At 43.8% G+C, this 19966-nt stretch overlaps 1 protein-coding gene across 1 annotated transcript in view; it reads left to right on the forward strand.

Moving 5' to 3' along the window:
* Positions 1-19966, forward strand: part of Parn (poly(A)-specific ribonuclease) — a 131912-nt gene that overhangs the window by 41759 nt on the left and 70187 nt on the right. Inside the window, exons 19-21 of the mRNA XM_051168059.1 lie at positions 12628-12683; positions 13856-13942; positions 18874-18948. Of these exons, the coding sequence (XP_051024016.1) occupies positions 12628-12683; positions 13856-13942; positions 18874-18948 (218 nt within the window). The remainder of the gene's footprint in view (positions 1-12627; positions 12684-13855; positions 13943-18873; positions 18949-19966) is intronic.

Raw genomic sequence — 19966 nt, forward strand, 5'->3', positions numbered from 1 at the left:
TAACAGCTATCTGTCTCTGCAAGGGACAGTGACCTCTCTTGTAAATAACCTTTTGTGAGGGTTTATGAAATAGACGTTCCATTTCTACTCAGCACTACCTCCTTGCCTGCCCCTAAAAATGATGTGGCTGTGGTCAGAGGATAGGTTTTACATTCTTAGTTTCAATGATAACAGTGAAATGTTTGTTACCCTTGGACGCAGATTGGCACAGAGGCTGCCAGTGTGAAGTGTCTCTTTTTGCACGCTCTCCTTGCATGTGGAAGATTGTGTCAGCCTGGTCCCTGAAGCAAGATCACTTTAACTGGGGCAGTTAAAGAGGTCCTGTTACTCAGATGATGGTAATGCTGCAGTCATTGGCTGCAGAGAGAGAGGGGACAAGACTCTGCCTAGTTCAGCCCCCCACATAAAGTATGCCCACGGTGTTTTGTTTTGTTTTGTTTTCTTTACCTATGGTTCTGGCAAAAGACAGGGTCTTTCTTTAATTTTTTTAAAAAAACTTAATAACATTTGGGGAGTACTGGGAGTGCAGGTGCATGCATATCATAGCTCATGTATAGCTTGGTGCACGTGTGGGTATCAGAAGACAACTTTTGGGAATCAGTTCTCTGTTTCCATCTTTATGTGTGTTCTGGCGATCAAACTTAGGTTGTCAGGCTGGGCCATCTGCTGGCCATCTTGCCTGCCTTGGAGTCTTCTTACAATATGTCTGGTTCAAAATTTATCATCAAAGAGTTTTGTTTTGTTTTTATTGTTATTATTTTTGTTTTGTTTTGAAACAGGATCTCTCTATGTAGAGCCACTGTTGTCTTAGGACCCACTATGTAGACAGGCTGGCATCAAACACACAGAGATCCTTCTTCTGCCTCCAAAGTGTTGGAATTATAGCACAATGTACTGTTTCATTGAAGTGATTTTGAAACTGTATTATAGGAAACCAATACACTAAGGATTGAGCCTCAGCTCCTGGGAATAGCACCATTCACTGCTCTAAATGCCGTTATGCCCAGCAACATGTGTGCAAGGTCAGAGGTGCTTGTTGGTATATATAGGTAGGGACATGTGCCCCTGTTTCTCCTGAGGGAACGGCCTGCTTACCCACCAAGGGAGTGCTGTTACACCTTCTGTCTCTGGTCACACAGTAGTCTTGCCACTTCTCAATGCAAGTGTGAGTTGTGCTGGGAACCACGCATGTCATGGTGTCACAGGACTGTTTTCTCTCTGAATTGCAGAGTTTTACTATTTGTTTACTTTTCTGTGCCTCAGCTTTCTCATCTGCAGGTTGTGGCTGCTCGTATTCTGTGCTGGGTGACTGAGGGTGGAAAGGCACTGTGTAACATGGTCAGTGTCTGGCACATTACAGGCCTCAGACAGCTTGTCACTGCTGCCACTGATCATCTGAGCAGGTGCTGAGAGTGAAGGGAGAGCTGTTTGGTCCTCATGGGAGACTCTGTGTAATTATAGCTTTTGCACTGTTCAAACTTTTTAAATAAATAGAACTTTGTGTTAAATTATGACCCTTGACCAGAAAGCAGAAGAAACCCTGCTTGTAGCTATTGATGCATAGGGAGAAGACCCGATAGGGTAATTTTTCATCTGTGTTGGTTTCCCCCTCAGAGGCAGGTCGCTGTGTGATGGGCTGCCTGCCACATTCTCATGGCGTGTGTACAGGGTGAGGGCAGTAAGGAAGTGGCATCTACCAAACTATTTCTTCCCTTTTTCTTTTTTTACCAAACTATTTCTCTTCTTTTTCTTTTTTTAATCTGTTTTACAGAGCTAGAAATTCAGCATAACATGGTTTATCCACCCATCCAGAATGGATAATGTTTTGGGCATATAAGATTAATTAAAAAAAAATTCATTGTGTGTGTGTGTATGTGTGTGTGTGTGTAGGTGTGCACTGTACACAGATGTGTGGGAGACAGTTCTCTGCTGCCATTGTATGTGTTCTGGGCATCTAACTCAGTCATCTCACTTGGCAATTTTTAAAACTGTGAAAAAACATTTATAACTTTTAGCATCTTAGCCATTTAAATATATTTAAGTAGAATATTTAAATGTATAACCACCAACACCCTCTAATTCTAGAACTTTCCTATTCCCTCAACAGACTCCTCGACACTCAGGCCACAGACCACCCCCCCCCCCCCACTTTCTCTCTCTTTTTGCCTTCCTGTGGATATGCCCTTGGATGGCCTATCTGTTTTTGAGCAGTGCATTGCTCTAGTAAGACTCTAATGTGCTAAAACACCAGGAGTATTTTCTTTTGTAATTGTGGTATATCATGATCACTTCTTGGGCTCCCAGTCTTCCAGATGCATAGATGTGTCTTTGTGGGATTTTCTCTGCTAAGAAGAGGTTGATTTATAGGACTGGAGAGATGGCTCAGAGGTTAAGAGCACTGACTGCTATTCCAGAGGTCCTGAGTTCAATTCTCAGTAACAACGTGGTGGCTCACAACCATCTATCTATACTGAGATCTGGTGCCCTCTTCTGGCAGGCAGGGGTACATGCAGGCAGAACACTGTATACATAATAAATACATAAATCTTAAAAAAAAAAAAAAGGAGGTTGACTTACAAGTAATGTGGCAGGGGTGAAGGTGGAGAGCTGTAGCAGCAGGGGCCATCTGCTGGAGGAGAGTCACATCACCCAGATGTAGCCCAGGCTGGCCTTAAATTTGTGATCCTTCTGCCTTGGCCTCCTGCTTGCACTGTTACATTTGGCTTTAAAAGTGGTTTTGTGCACTGTTCTTCATCAAGGGAAAAGATAGGCATGTCTTGGGCACAATGAATGAATGACACTTAAGTTTTAAATCTGCTTGGTTTTGTGGTGTCTTCAGGGAAGTAGTGCTTTCCTCAAGTAGGTATTGTATTGTCTAATTTTATTGTAAACTTTTGATTGCCAAAACATTTATTGGTGGGTCTGTGAAGATGGTTCAGCGGATAAAGAGCTTGCTGTGCACACATGAGGACGTGAATTCAGATTCCCATGATCCACTTAAAAAGGTGGCCATGATGCTTCTCCTCTGCAAAGCAGAGGCAGGATCATCCCAGGGGCGGGTTGGCTAAACAGCCTAACCAATTGGTAAGCTTTAGTTTTGGTGAGCGACTGTCTCAAAAAATAAGGTGGGAAGTGCTTGAGAAAGACCCTAAGTATGCCTTGAAGACAGACAGACAGACAGACAGAGAGACACAGAGACAGAGACAGAGACAGAGAGAGAGACAGAGAGACCGAGAGGGGGGGATTGAGATTGATTGATTTAGGGACTCAAGAAAACATTAGGAGGTGCCCCTAGCATGCTCCACCGGGTAAGCTGGCATCCGGCAGGGTCTTGCTTTGGGCAGAGCTGGTCTTATATTTGCTTTGGCTGCTTTAAAGCACATTTCCCCCTGGCTTCACTTAACATTTCAATAACAAAGTAATGTTAGGGTAGAAAGAAATGTAGCCACTCCCGGATGCCTATTGGAGCAGCTTGTTGTCTCCACAGTGGGGATTATATTAGTGTATTGTGTGGAGGTAACAGTATTGCAAGCTTGGTACCTAGAACAGCAGAGATTTAAATTCTCACAGTTAGAAGGCCCAAGTTCCAGATTAGAACATCAGGAAGGCTGTGCTCCCTTCGAGACCTCCTCCAGCTGCTGATGGTCACCAGCACCGTTGGGTCTTCCCTGACTTGTGTCTCATTACTCTGACCTCTGCATCCAAAGCCGCAGAATATTACCAAGGCGTCCTGTCTCCTCCTGCCTCGCTAACATTACTTGTGAAGGTATTTAGGGCCCATGTGGATAGTCCAGGACATTCTTGCTTCAAGGTTCTTTATAACAGTTACTAAGGCATTCCCTCTCCCCCCCCAATAAAGTGTTTTTTACAAGCCCTAGGGATTAATGGTGGCCACTTTTTGGAGGCTACCATTTTTTGTCCCACTAGTAGTGAAGTCAGAATTGTTTTGTTGTTGTTGTTGCTACTATTATATTAGCAGCCTGGGTCTCACTGTTATCCCTAACTGGCCTGGTGTTCTCTGTAGCCTCTAACTCTTGGAGATCTGCCTGCTGCTGCCTCTTAGGTGCTGAGATCCGAGGTGTGCACCACCACGGGGAGCAGAAACTTACTTATGTGTTCTTTCATTAGTCCTAGCTTAGAACAGGAGGTCAATAGTTATTTTCAAGACTATGTAGTTTTTAGATGCTTGACAAGTGAGCCCTGTTATCTAAGAAATGTAGCTGAGGGACAAGGAGACGGCTCAGGGCAAAGCCTTAGGCCAGAGGCCACATGGACGATGGCCGGGCTTGGTGGTCCAGCTGTGGGCCAGTGCTCAGGGGACAGCTGGGAATGCATCCCAGGCAGGTTCTCAATCTGTGGGTTGCAGCAGTCAGAAACACCATTTCTGGTGGTCTTAGGAAGTGAGACACCACTCGGTAGCAAACTTACAGTTATGAAGTAGCAGCAAAAACAGTGTTATGTTTGGGGTCACCACAGCATGAGGAACTGTATTAAAGGGCACAGCATTAGAGCCTTACCCTAGAGTAAGCCAGCTAGCTAAAATGGTGAGGTCCAGGCTCAACAATAGACCCTGCCTCAATGAATAATGTGGAAAGCAATCCAGGAAGATACTGATGTCAACCTTGGACCTCCACATGCATGTGTGAACACACACACACACACACACACACACACACACACACACACACACACACGTGAAAACAAAAGAGTAATGTAACCCAGCTAGGGAACAGCATACCCATTGAACACCTCTCCCATTTAGAATGTCACCTAAACTGCCCTGTGACAGTAGCTCTTATAGGTGGCTGATAATATCTGCATTTTAAAGCTGAGACGGGCTGGAGAGATGCCTGCTCTTCCAGAGGTCCTGAGTTCAATTCCCAGCAACCACATGGTACCTCACAACCATCTATAATGTCATCTAATTCCTTCTTCTGGCCTGCAGGTAGAGAACTGTATATGTATTAATAAATAAATCTAAAAAAAAAAAAAAAAAAAAAAAGCTGAGACATTTGTCCCAGGGCAGCTGAGTCAGGGACAGTGTGGGTCTGCCCCCTTGGCCTTGGCTTTCTCCCTAGCACAGGATCTCAACGAAGCAGATTGAGGGTTGTGTCTCCGGGAAATCTCTGTTTCTTGCAGCTTTTGGCCTGAGCATTGGTTCAGAAAGATGTTGTCTTTGAGAATCAGGCAGCATGGGGACCAGCTTCCTCTGACATGGCAGTGAGTCACAGGCTTTGCAGACCGTGCTTTTCTATACTGCTTAGTTTAATGTTTTCATTTGGTGTGATTTGATACGGTTCATTAGATGGAGTCTGTTCCAATGAGCTGTTGGTTTTCTTTAATTCTTTTTTATAAATCTAAACTTTTGTCAGTTCTGTTTAAGGAAGGTATGCATTGACTTCTGGATAAATATCAGTGATGCTCTATTTAGATTGAAAATTTACCTCTCTGGGCACATAGTAGTGAACGCCTATAATCCCAGCACTCTGGGAGGCAGAGGCAGGTGGATCTCTGTGAGTTCAAAGCCAGCCTGGTCTATAGAGTGAGTTACAAGACAGCTAGGGCTATACAGAGAAACCTGCCTCAGAAAACAAACAGTTTCTCAGCAGAGGACCTAAGTGTCTTGTTAGTATCTACTACTGCACTATGTTTTTCTTCCAGAGCTGAGCAGAAGTAGGTTTCTGTTTTGCTTTTTAAAGAAAGAAACTGTGCTGCCCAAGCTAGACTTAAATCCCTGGCCTTTAGCAATTTTTTAAATTTAATTTTTTAGTTTTTTTCAAGACACAGTTTCTTTGTGTTATCTTGGCTGTCCTGGACTCGTTTTGTAGACCAGGCTAGCCTCGGCTCACAGCAATCTGCCTTGGCTTCCCAAAAGGCTGTGGCAGTAGACTCTTGGCACTCTGCCCTGTTTGCCAACTGGAGTGTGTGTGTGTGTGTGTGTGTGTGTGTGTGTGTGTGTGTGTGAGAGAGAGAGAGAGAGAGAGAGAGAGAGGGAGGGGGAGGGAGAGAGAGAGAGAGAGAGAGAGACAGACAGACAGACAGACAGACAGACAGACAGACAGACAGACACACACACACATGGGAACAGGTGGAGGTACTTACAGAGACTAGAGGGCGTGGGATGCTGCAGCTGGAGTCAGTGGTGGTGGTTGTAAGCTACCCACTGTGACTGTGGGAACCCAACCTTCATCCTCTGCAAGAGCAGCAAGTGCTCTTAAGCCCCAAACCATTGTCTCTTCAGCCCTAGCTACTGTTCACTCATTTCCAGTGTGTCTTGCTCACCTTCTCCCTGTGCCTTCCGTCAGTTGCCATACTGGAAGGTCTCCTCCTTAGAGCAGAAAACAGAGAACTGTATTCTTTCATGTCTAGTCAGAATCAGTCTTTCCTTCCAATTGGCTAATGCAGAATTTTGCAGTTATCATCTCTTTCCGTGCCAACTAGGTCTAAGTTTACGTATCCCCTGCTGGGTCTTGTTAGTCTTATCTAAGTTTTCAACTCTCCAGCCTCAGTATAAATGCCGCAGACTGTATGTGGAGGTCAGAGACATCTTGCTGGAGTCTGTTCTTGCCTTTCCCTGTGTGAGTCCCGAGGAATGGACTGGGTTCTGCAGGCTTGTCAGCAAAGTCTTTACCCACTTATTGTCACTTTTACCTTGTGCCTCTTTCCACATTGTTGCCTGTAGTGCATACTGCATAATACTGGCATTATTTTGTAATCTTTTCTGGACAGGTTGGGAATGATTCAGATAAGCCACAGTTCAAGGCAAGCTATTGTGTCATCAGAGAGTAATCTTTGACTTTAGTGCCCTCCCTGGAGTTGGGAGATGGGAAGGAATCCATGCCTGACATTTGTTGGTTGGAGAATTTTGACAGGTAGTGTGAATTGGAGGTGTTCTTCAGTGTGACTGTAGTGACTAAAGCTTAATTTGTGGCCAACTCACGCACTGAGTATTTAATTTTCCAGAGGTGCAGGGGTGGTAGCAGTTGCACACAGTGGTATAAGGAGTTGGGGCAGGGGCACTGCTAGAAAATTGACTTTGGTTTAGCTCTGCAGCCACTCAGCTACAGTATTTGTGTCACTCTCACAGTTGTGAGACTCTTCCTAGAGCCCCTGTGCCGGTCACACACAGATCTGGTTTCTTTTTTCTTTCTTTCTTTCTTTCTTTCTTTTTTTTTTTTAAAGATTTATTTATTATGTATACAGTGCTCTGTCTACATGTACACTTGCACACCAGAAGAGGATACCAAACCTCATTACAGATGGCTGTGAGCCACCAAATGGTTGCTGGGAATTGAACTCAGGACCTTTGGAAGAGCAGCCAGTGCTCTTAACCTCTGAGCCATCTCTCCAGCCCCAGATCTGGTTTCTATGTTCTTCCTGCCGTGGGAACTGTTCAGTTCTTTGCAGCCCAGTTGTGAAGATGGAGGCAGTGGGAAAGGTGAGAAATGCTTTCAATAATGCATTTGAAAATGGCCTCTCTTAAAGTAGTGGGAAAGCAAATCTGATAGGTCAAGACTAACTCAGTGTGTTCAGAAGAGGTTCAGATGTTTTACCTGAGGATGAACATTTCCTTATTTTTTATTAGTAAATTTTACTCCTTGACAGTTTTGTACATGTTGTGTACGCTAGACAGTGGAAAGAGTAGCCTTTGACTATGGGTACAAACATGTATTTAAAAGGTAGTTTGATGCTTTCCAGTTTAGTTAGTGTTCTGGTTGCTCTTCCCTGCACTCTTCCTTGTCTCCTTCCCTCTTCTGGCCAGCTCTTCTTTCTTACAGTTTCCTTCCCGAGTCCATGACTTTGTTTTGTGCCGTACAAAGTTTAATTAGGGCTGTCTCAGTGGCCTTGGGTTTGGAGCTATCTATCCACTAGAGCCTGGTGGGATTTCTGCTTCCTCCTTGCATTGCTAGTAGTTTGGCTATAAGTGGTAGGCCTTCTGTGCCTGTTCCCAGCCACAGCCGAACGTAAGATGTATGGGCCCAGTGTCAGTAGAGATAGCTACTGTTAGGTCATGATGGCCAGTGTCCTTTATTCTTAGAATCACCTGAACGTAAGATGTATGGGCCCAGTGTCAGTAGAGATAGCTACTGTTAGGTCATGATGGCCAGTGTCCTTTATTCTTAGAATCACCTGCAACAATGAGTCTCTGTTTTTACCTGTTTGCGGTAAAGAGATTAAGGATGGTAGTGTAAAGAGTAGCGTCATCTCCAGGTGTGTGTCTGTGACACTGAGAGTTACTCCAGATGGACAGGCTGGGGAGGGACATAGTGAGGGGCCATGCCTAGGAAGGCAGGGTCACTTCAAGATAAGGTACTTTTTCTTTCCAGAATTTCTGCTCCTTAGTACACTCCTCGTGCGCTGCCAGGATGCTTGGCTGGGTCTGCCAGCTATTCCTTAGAAAGGCTTAACTGTTTCTTTTTCTTCTTTTCTTTTTCTTTCAGATGCTGGCCAGAGCCCAAGTATGCTTTTAAACTTTAACTAATGCTTTGGGCCTCCTTGCTCTTTCTAAAGCTATTCCCTGCCATGTGCTGCCTGCTGCCAGGTGGCTGACCTTCCGCTGCGCTGTCTCAGACACATGACTTGTTCCTTCTCGCCTTCATTTCTCTTCTTCCTTTCCTGGCAGCTGCGAGATTTACCGCTTGCTTGCTGCGGAGTCTTCTTCTTAAACTGTAGTAACTTGTCTTCAAGATTCTGTTTGACTTTGTTCTTTGATCTTAGCTTCCCTCCGTGTCCTTTCTTAAGTTATTTTATTTTATTTTTAATTTTTATTTATTTATTTTTTGGTTTTTTGAGACAGGGTTTCTCTGTGTAGTCTTGGCTGTCCTGGACTCACTTTGTAGACCAGGCTGGCCTCGAACTCACAGAGATCTGCCTGCCTCTGCCTCCCAAGTGCTGGGATTAAAGGCGTGTGCCACTATCACCTGGCTCATAAAATGCATCTTAGGTTATTTTATGAGTAAGATCAAGGACCCCAAGAAGGGATCTTGATTTCCCATGTGTTATGATAACTCCATTGGACCTTCCAAAGATTTCTATTGACACTTTTTCCTTGCCTTTTAATTCTTTAATTGTTGTGTACGCTAGACAGTGGAAAGAGTAGCCTTTGACTATGGCTATAAACATGTATTTAAAAGGTAGTTTGATGCTTTCCAGTTTAGTTAAGCATCACTACTAGGGCACAAGACCTCTGTCATAGATTTTTGCCCAAGTTTGCTGTACTAAGCATGGATGCCTTCTTGTGAAGTAGGCCCCATGTCCAATCAGAATGTAGTGTTATAGCCATAACAGCTGTGCCACTATTGCACTGATGGCCACGTCTTGCCTGGCCAGTTGGTATTATAGTTCATAGCTGGGTTAAGACTGTTGAAACCAGCAGTCAATGGTGGTTTGTCCCAACTTTCAGGAGGCAGACACAGGGGGAATCTCTGTGAGTTTGAGGCCAGTCTGGTCTACTTAGTGAGTTCTAGGCCAGCCAAGGATACACAGTGAGACCTTGTCTCAGAGGGGGAAAAACCCAACAACAACAACAAAGACTGTTGACACCTTTACTTTCCCAGCAGCCAGCTAACTTTGATTACTGCTCCATTTATAGTATCACATTGACCATCTTAGTGATCCAACTTTGCTTTTTCTTTTCTTTTTTTGAGACAGAGCCTCAGGGCCTGAGGGTCTCACAATGTAGATCTGGCAGGCCTGAAATTTCCTATGTAGACCAGGCTAGCCTTGAACTTATATCTACCTGGCTTTGTCTCATGAGTGTTCAGATTATAGTTGTGGGCTACCACCCTCAGCTCAACTTTTATTCTTGAATTTGAGACAAAATTTTAAATTAGCTGGGCTTGGTGGCACACTCCTGTAATCCTAGCACCTCTGGGAGGTAGAAGCAGGCATATCTTTGTGAGTTTGAGGCCAACCTGGTCTACAATGTGAGTCCAGGACAGCCAAAGCTACACAGAGAAACCCAGTCTCGAAAACCAACAAAACAGAACAAAGCAAAACAAAACAAAAAAACACAAAAACCATAATTTTTTAAATTACCTGTATGTACATTCCTTGGTGCTAGAGATCAAACTCAAGATTTTACAATATTAGGCAACTGATCCACAGTTGGTCTGTAGTATCCTGCCATTCTTTAACTTTAATGCTTGATCTGAGCAAAAGGATAAGAAGTGATATTTGATAAAAAAGCATTTCAGATTTATTTTATGTGTACGAGTGTTTTCCTTGCATGTATGTCTCATCATAAGCTTGCCTGGTGCTCTCAGAAGCCAGAAGATGGCATTTAATCCCCTGGACCTAGAGTTACAGATGCCTATTAGCTGTGATATGGGTTCTGGGAACTGGACCAGGATTTTCTACAAGAGCAGCAACCACCCTTAACCACAGAGCCATTGTCCATCTCTCCAGCTTTGAGAGATATATATATTTAAAGTCTTCTTCTCCTCCCCCCTCCCTGGAATTTTAAACTTTTAATTTATGGTATAGTAGTTTTGCCTGTGTTTCTATATGTGTGCCGTGTGTGTGTGGTTATGTGAGTTCAAAAGAAGGTGTCAGATTCCCTGGCACTGGAGTTCCCAACAGTGTGAGCCACCATGTGGTTATGGGAATCTAACCCAGGTCCTCTAAAAGCAGCCAGTACTCTTAATGTCTGAGCTGCTCTCCAGCCCTAATTTGTAATTTTTCAAAAATTTATTATTATCATTGTACATGTGGCCGTGATGTGTATGTGAGTGTGTTTGCTACAGCATGTTTGTGATGATCATCTTTGTGGTATCATTTCTCTCCTGCCTTGACGTGGGTTTGGAGAATCAGACTCAAGCCACCAGGCTTGTATAGCAAACACCTTTTCTTCTGGAGCCATCTTGTTGGTCTGGCGTGATTATTTAGTTTTATTTTTAGTTTGACTTCCAGAATTGGGGAAGCTAAGTCTACTAAAAGAGGAATTGGGAATTGTACAAAGTGTAAAGCTTCCTGCTTTGACTCTTGTGAAGCAGGCCAGGCTGGGTGTGGGAACAGTGATGGCTGAGGTCTGCTGGGCTGCATGCTTGTGTCTCGTCACCTTCTGACACTGTAGGAGACACCGATTGCTTTGCCTGACGGACATTATAAAAGCAGAATAGTGGGCTGTAGCCTGTACGGGTGAGCTAACAACCAATTTGGTTTCTTAGCTGTAGGTTTGGTTTATTGTATTGGAGGCCCCTGCGGTTGTCAACCCAGGACCACTGGGTTTATTTTTTCTGACAGTAACAACAGAGCTGTTCTGCTGATGTTCATCTGTGAGCTACTCATACCCTGCTTGGCCCCGAATGCCTGGCAGTCATGCGCCCTAATTGCAGGTCACTGAAGCCAAACTAATTGCTTGTTGGGCACTTAGATTGCCTTTTTAATTTGCTGTATAATGGTTCCTTTAACAGAAGCACACACTATATTGTTATCCAAGTAGAGCTCATTAGTATCATCATGAACCCAACAGAAAGCCTGATTTTGTTCATAATCTAGCTAATGAAAGAAAATGAAAGGACGTGGCGGACAGGTGTAATTAACAAGTACTATTTTTTAAGTTTGCCTTTGTATCCATTTCAGAAACTATACTTAAAGGCTTGTTGTGCTTTATATCTGCGTGACGGCCATATGTGTGTATGGTCTGTGCACATGTGTATGTATGGTCTGTGCACACGTGTGATGGGGTTTGGGATGTGTGGCCAGCTGAGTGAGTGTGCTGTGTACATGTGGAGGCCAGAGGAGACCATTGGATATCCTCCTTCATCAGTCTCCGTTGGGCCCCCTCTTGCTAGCAGCCAGCGAGCCCCAGTGACCCTTTGCCCCCCATAGTGCTGGTGTGAGAGGTGTGTGTGGTCACGCCTGGCGGCATCCATAGGTGCTGGGGATTTACACTTCGGTCCTCATGCTTGCACAGCAAATATTCTTATCAAGAATTGCTTTGTTTTGTGCTACAGGTTTGTTCTACATGGCAATAATAAAGTGAATGTTTGATACAATCAGTTATTTCAGTCTCTAGGGTTTGCCCTACACCCAGTAACTTTGTGTTTTATTAAAACATTAAAAATAAATAGAAATGGATGTGACTCTTCCCTCATAGTATGGCTGCCTAGGAACTTTTTCATATGTTGGTAAAGAGTTAGTCCTTGTTTTCTTGTTTCTCTGGACTAATTAGTAAGACAGTGTTCTTTCAACTTTTCGTTAACAATTTCATTAATCTAGTTGGTATTTACTGAGAAACTACTGAGTTCCAGGAACTTTTGTAGGTGTTGGGGATACTACAATTTGTATTTTTATCTTTTATAATTAATATTTAACTGAAGAGGAAAAAATGAGAATTCTTTTTTTTTTTTTTTTTTTTTAAGAAATAGAACACTGTGTGTGTATTTGTTTCTTTTCCATTGCTGTGATAAAAACTATGACCTGGGAAACTTATAGAAGAAAGTATTTAATTGGGCCAATGGTTTCAGAGGGTTAGAATTCATGAGGACCAGGTGTGCAAACATATGAGCCTATGGACACCATTTTCATTCAAACCACCAGAGTAACAAGTAGCTTTACTAAAATTTTAATAGATGCTTTAAAAAAAATTAGTTGGTTACCTGTGTGTTTGTTTTCTTTTGGTAGGTTATTTCTTATGAGGGTCATGGATATTCCCTACTTAAACTTGGAAGGGCCAGATTGTAAGTATATTTTGATTTTCTCATTGTATCTGTAGTAGTCAGAGTGTGGTCTGAAAGGGAAAGCAGAAAAAAGAGTGCTGACAAAAGACCTTTTTTACTTAAAAATAGGCAGTATTTTGTGGTCAGCAGGGATTGTATACTTAAAAGTTCATGAGACCCTTGTGCCTTCATTAATTATGATTTAGATTTTCTAGGCTATGATATAGACATACATATATATATATATTCATAGTTTCATTCTTCCTAAAGTTGAATCATTTCTAATATTCATTTATAATAAATTTTAAGATATACTATCTACATCATAATTTGTTAAATTCTTTATTTTTTAGTTACTTATGTATATATATATAAATTTAGCAAGTTGATTTTTTAAAAAAAGATTTTATTTATTTTATATATGAGTGCTCTATCTGCATGTACACCTACATGCCTAAAGAGGGCATTAGAGGGTACAGGTGGTTGTGAGCCACCATGTGGTTGCTGGAAATTGAACAGATCACTGCTGATCCATCTCTCCAGCCCCAGCAAGTTGATTTTTTAAAAATTGCTATTATTCAAATTGTTGTGGATTACCTACCACTTAAGAACAACCTACGCCTGCCTGGGTGTGGCATGCACATCTGGAATCCAGCAGGGGGCAGTGGCGGGATACCATGCCCCAGTCTCAGCCCTGTCTACATAGTGGTGAGAATTCTGCGATCCTGTTAGGAGTTGTTTGGTAGCCGTGAAACATCTGTGATGAGTCCTCAAGGCAGTGTGGGCTAGTTTAACTAGCGAGTCTGTGCTTGACAGGTGTGATGGTGTACACTGGGAATCCTAACACTCTCTGCGCTGAGGCAATAAAAAATCCTGGTTTGCCTTGGTCCTTTGCCAGCAGTCAGCCTTGGTTGTTCCTCAGGAGCTGCCCACCTGTTCTGTGAGACTGTCTCCCTGGAGCTCACTGACTGGGCTAGACTGTTTGGCTGGAGAGTTCCAAGGAGGACTCCTCTTGTTTCCTGCTCCCCGGCACTGGCACTGGGGGCACAGTCCTCTACCTGTCTATGGGGCTCTGAGGATAAAACTCAGGTTTTTGTGCCTGTGTGGCAAGCGCCTCGCTAACCCAGCTGCTTCCCTGCCTGGTACTTTGATTACGTTTCACCTGTTGCCCTTTGTTACTTTTTGTCCTGTAGTGCAGCCTAAACGCGATCATGTGCTCCATGTGACCTTCCCCAAAGAGTGGAAAACCAGTGACCTCTACCAGCTCTTCAGCGCCTTCGGTGAGTACAGAGAACTTGGGATGGCTGTTGCAAGGCGTTGCTTTTTCTTGGAGAATAGGTGGTCTGAGATTTTTAAGTCCATGTGCCAGTTAATGTCTGTTTAATGTGGTCTGAGACGCATTCTATAACCCTTGATGACAGAGTCCATGGAGCGCAGGAAATTAGCCCTATGGCTGCCCATACTGATGACCAGGGCAAACAACCTAGGCCAGGGCCAAGTCATTTTTAAGAATAAAGTCAGAGAGAACGTCTGGTTTATACTGACAAGCAGTCTCTACTTGAGATTAATAATGAAAGCAACAAACACAGATGCTTGAGCAGACCAAGACTCCAGATATGTGTCAGGTAGGCTTTTCCTCTCCTTCTTATCCAGTTATAGGTCAGGGTTAGCCCTCTGCACAGGGCTTGTTATTTTAACAAATGAAGTATTGAAGTTGTTTGTTCTCTTTGGAAATTCTTACATAAGTGGCAAACTGCCAGTAGTAAGGATGCTTAGTAAATCCTTGCATATCCTCAAAAGATTTACTATGTAGGCATTTAAGACAATACTCATAGGCTGATGAGATGGCTCAGTGTTTGCTGTGCAAGCTTGGTGATCTGAGCTCAATCCCCGGAACCCATGTAAAAGCGAAGGAAAGAACCATTTCCACAGAGCTGTCCTCTGACCCTCACCTGCCTGCTACGGCTCCTGTAATACCATAATGTTATTGTCTTAGGGTTTCTATTGCTGCAGTGGAATGCCATGACCTAAAAGCAAGGTGGGGAGCAAACGGTTTATTTGCCTTACACTTCTATTGAAAGAAGTCAGGACAGGCACTTACACAGGGTCGGACTCTGGGAGTCAGGAGCTGGTGTAGAGGGCATGGAGGGGGTTCGGCTTACTGGCTTGCTCAGCATGGCTTGCTCAGCCTGCTTTCTTATAGAGCCCAGGACCACCACACAGAGAAATCAGATGGATATGAAGGAAGATACATTTACCACTGGGTATTTTATTATGATTAATTTTTAAAAACCTATATGGTTGTTTTGCCTGCATTTCGGTATTAGCACCATGTGTGTGCAGTGCCCCGGAGGTCAGAAGAGGGCGTCCGATCCCCTGATACTGCGGTTACAGATAGTTGTGAGCCTTCATGTGTGGATTTGAACTCAGGTCCTTTAAAAGAGCGGTCAGTGCTCTTACCACAGAGCCATCTCTCTAGTCATGCCACTGAGTATTTACAGATGGTCCTTTTGTTTTCTAACTTTTCTGTCTTTTCAAAAATGAGCACATATTACTTCTTAACTTAAAACAAACCTTGAATACTTTATGTGAAAGCAGGTATATTTCTAGAAAGCCGTGTCACAGATGGTCTCTGCCCTGTGAAACCTATTCTGCCTTTTAATTTAGCTGCAGATAGAGGAAGGCCGTGACCCTCAGGCTCACCTGTGGCAGTGCCTGCTGTTCTCATCTGTTAAGTTCTGAGCCTGCGTAGTCAGGCTTTAAGCACTAAAGTAAGGAAAATGCCTCAAGTAGGGTTTTTTTTTTTTTTTTTTTTTTTCAGTTTAGTTACATAAGACAACTCTGTGCCGTACTTTTCATCTTTTTGGTGGTGGATAAGTACATACAAGTGTATCTAATGGTAGAAGTGGAGAGCCTTGAGTGAAAAAACTCTATGGCCTTAGAATGGCTGTTCTGTCTAGAAGCTCATTGAGCTGGGGGGCAGAGGCAAGAGGATCTCTGCAAGCTCCAGGCCAGCCTGGTCTGGCCTACAACAAGCTTCAGAACAGCCAGGACTGTCTAACTCTGCCTTAAAAAAGGTCATTGAGAGATATGGACTTGGGATCTGGTTAAATTTGGTGTGTGATTTTTTTTTTTTTTTTAATTCTTTACAATAAAGTTTTGGTAAGTAGACAAACATTAATTGTGTGACTTTGGGCAAATGTTCTCTCATCAGAAACAACATTAATTGTAGTAGAGGTAGCAACATCTTTGTGGCCTTGGCATGACAGTAGGATGGAAGGAGCTGGTCCTGGCAGGTGTCAGCAGTGTAGCAGCAACTGCTGTGCAGAGGCTGACTAACACTGTTTATCTAGAGAGGCAGCTGCCCGCTCTGGGCAGAGATGCACCCCTGCTGCCAGAGAGCAATGCTTATCAGTGGCAAGTCAGTGTAGTGTCTCTCTGAGAAGCTGGAAGGGAGAGGTTTTGTTTGTTTTTTCACTTTGATAGTGAAATGAAATGGTTTTTAAGAATTCCTAAGTCAGATGTGGCTGGGCACGCCTTTAATCCCAGCACTTGGGAGGCAGAGGCAGGCGGATCGCTGTGAGTTCAAGGTCAGCCTGGTCTACAAAGCAAGTCCAGGACAGTCAAGGCTACACAGAGAAACCCTGTCTTGAAAAACCAAAAAAAAAAAAAAAAAAACCCAAAATCAAAAACAAAACAAAACAAAACCCAAAAAATTCCTGGTTGTTGAAAGTCTTAGAATGAATTTTCCTTTTATTCCTAAATTTCAGAGCTGTTTACTCAGTGCTAAATCTGGTCCTCTGTATGTTCAAGAGCAGTAATAGCAAGTCCTCTTCCTCCCTTGTCTGCAGCATCCTAAGCTCTGCCCTGGCTTCCCGCCTGCTCACACATACTGTTGGCCTCAGTGTTTCTCCTGGCCAGCCTGTCTGGTTTTCTCTCTCCACATCCTTAACTTTTAAAATTATGTGTGTGTGTGCGTGCGTGCATGTGTGTGTGCGTGTGCATGTGCTTGAGTGTGTGTGTTTGTGTGTATGATGGAGTGCATGTGGAAGTCAGAGTACAACTTGTAGCGATCAATGGAAATGTTCAAGCGTGGCTGCACTGAGCATCTTAACAGCGGTCTCTCTGCATCCTTCTTTTCCTTGTCCTCTGCTCTCATTACTGGCCCCAGTCTGTGGTGTTTGTGTATCACATTCCCTACTCTTCATTCCCTACTCTGGATCTTCGGAGCAGCCTGGTTTGATTGCCGTTGGGAGCCCACTGCAGCCAGGGTGTGCTAGGGAAGAGATTAATTTTGGCTTAGAGTTCTGGTACTTTGGAGTCAAAACCTTCTTGCTGTCAGGGTCCCTAGGCATCACCAAGCATCTTGGAACAAGAGACAAACACAGGTCCTTATGCATGCGTGTCTGTCAGGTTCCCCCTCTTTTTGTTTTGTTTGTTTGTTTTTAAAACAGGGTTTCTCTGTGTAGCCCTGGTTGTCTTGGACTCACTTTGTAGACCAGGCTGGCCTCGAACTCACAGAGATCCACCTGCCCTGCCTCCTGAGTGCTGGGATTAAAAATATGCACCACTCCCCCCACCCCCAGGCTATTTCCAACATCTGAATACCTGATAATGCAGATTAAATGTCAACATGGGCAGGGACAAAATATCCAAACCATGGCAGTCTATAAAATGAAGTAGTTATAACACTTTTTGATTGTATGTGGTCTCTGATTTCTTGTTAGTGACCTTCAAAGATAAACAACCCAGGCGTAAGACTGGACAGAGTTGTTACATGCCCTTGGAGCTAAGCTGCTTTTTTCTTTTTCTTTCTTTCTTTCTTTTTTCTTTTCTTCTTCTTCTTCTTCTTTTTTTTTTTTTTTTCTGAGACAGGGTTTCTCTGTGTAACATTGGCTGTCCTGGACTCACTTTGTAGACCAGGCTGGCCTCAAATTTAGAGCGATCTGCCTGCCTCTGCCTCCCGAGTGCTGGGATTAAAGGTGTGTACCACCACTGCCCGGCCTTAACTTCCTTTTTCTTTTTAACATTTAAATTGTATTATCACTGTTTTGAGGCGAGAGAGAGAGAGAGAGAGAGAGTGTGTGTGTGTGTGTGTGTGTGTGTGTGTGTGTGTGTGTGTGTGTGTGTGTGACTGTTTTGAGGCGAGAGAGAGTGTGTGTGTGTGTGTGTGTGTGTGTGTGTGTGTGTGTGTGTGTGTGTGTGTGTGAAGTCCAGAAATTGATGCCAGATGTCCTCAATTCAATCTCTACCTTATTTTTTTATTTAAAAAAAAAAAAAATATATATATATATATATATATTTGTTTAATGTGTGTGGCCAAACACATGCCATCACATGTATATGAAGGCTAAGGACAGCTTGTAACAGTTGTTTCTCTTCTACCACATGAGTCCCAGGGATTGAACTCAGGTCATCAGCCTTGGCAGCTAATACTTTACCCACGGAGTGAATGCGCTCACTGAGGGCTCACTGGCCCTCTCCACCTTCCTTTTTTAATGTAAGGTCTCTCACTGAACCCAAACTCACCACTCTTGCTAGGCTGGCTGGCCTGAGAATTCTAGGGATTTGCTCAACTCCACCTCTCCAGCACTACATATGCAGGCACACTCAGCTGTGATCACTTTTTTACATGGGTGCTGGGATCAAACTAAGGTCTTTATGCTTTGCAAGGAAAGCAATTTACTGACTGAGTCATTTCCCCAGCCAAAAGTGTGTGTGTGTGTGTGTGCGCGTGCGCGTGCGCGCGTGCACATCAAAAGCATGTACCTTATACACTATTGGAGAGGCCAGAGGAAGAGGTCTCCATCTTATTCCGTCTTATTGAGACAGGATTTCTCACTGAGCCTGAAGCTGACGTAGGCTGGCTGGCCCGTGAGCTTCTGAGACCCTCCTCTTTCCAGTCTCCAGAGCTAGAGTTACAGACCTGGGTTTGTTTGTTTGTTTTAGATGGGTACTGGGGTTTGAACTAAGGTCATAATGCTTACATAGCAAGTGCTCTTATGCACTGAACCATCTTCTAGCCTCTCTTGAAACTTTAACAGATAAAAGTAGTGGGTTGGAAGTTTTCAGTAAGCTGGGTAGTGCTGGGGTTTCCAGCCTTACACCAGCACGTCATCTCCCTAGACTACTGACATATGCCAGACTGCATCTGTTGTCTGGGTCTCTAAATGCCCAGAGGCTCACTTTGTTTTTAATTCACTGTTAACAGGTAACATTCAGATATCCTGGATTGATGACACGTCAGCCTTTGTTTCTCTCAGCCAGCCTGAACAAGTACAGATTGGTGAGTGCCCTGGACATCCATTTTGTGTGTTACGAGGTGGGGAGTCACCTTCAAGAAAGCTGTGGTTTCAGGCAGCCCCCTGGTTCACTGGCATTGCTGCTTGGTTTATTTTTGAGCTTGTCAGTGAAATAAAAGGGGAGAAATAGTAAGTATAACATGTAGAAGAGAAGGTGGAGTTTTTGATTCATTAAAGGTACTTAAACTGTGACTTAGTGTGGAGTTGGAAAATCTGTCAGTAGAGGAAGGTTTCTGAGCATGTGATGATCTACAGGAGGCAGTGCCGTGCTGTGTTGCCCATGGCTTCCCTCCAGCCTTCACTCAGTGCACAGCGTGTGTCTGCGCTGTAATACCCTCCTGTGATGCAGCACCCTTGTCAACTGCCTGACCACCTCAGATTCCAGATTAACATGTGTTCTGACGGCCGTGTGTTAATGTACTTAGGGTTTTCTGCTGTACGGAGCATAACAGTTTAATTATGGGAATCATTGAGGTCATATTTTCCGGCTGTCATTCCTCAGCATCCATCAAATTAATTAACACAGCTTTGGGTTGTATCGGTTAGACAAGCACGTTCATCTTATTAATATGTAAATTGCTTTTGTCATAACAAATAACAAAATTATATGTATGCCAAAATGTGACTCTGTCTTATGTAGATCAGGCTGGCCTTGAACTCACAGTAATCTGCCTACTTCTGCTTCCCAAGTACTGGGATTAAAGGAGTGTATCACCATGTCTGATGACCAAAGAATTGTTTTAATTTAGTTTTTAATATCAGTAAATGTTTCATTAGTAAAATATTTACAAATTGGATCCCATGGAGTAGATCCCCCAGAGCAGCAGCTGTTCGTGTTGTTTTGTTTTGGGACAGGGTTTCTCTGTGAGCCCAGGCTGTCCACGTCGTGCGCTCCATGTGGGTGCTGGGGGTGTAACCTGGAAGGGCAACTGTGCGCTACCCACTCAGCGGCCTCCAGCGCATGCGCATCTGTACACCCTCGTGTCCTGGTCACGTAGTTCC

This window comes from Acomys russatus, chromosome 25 (assembly GCF_903995435.1).
Source record: "Acomys russatus chromosome 25, mAcoRus1.1, whole genome shotgun sequence".
In the NCBI taxonomy this organism is placed as follows: domain Eukaryota; kingdom Metazoa; phylum Chordata; class Mammalia; order Rodentia; family Muridae; genus Acomys; species Acomys russatus.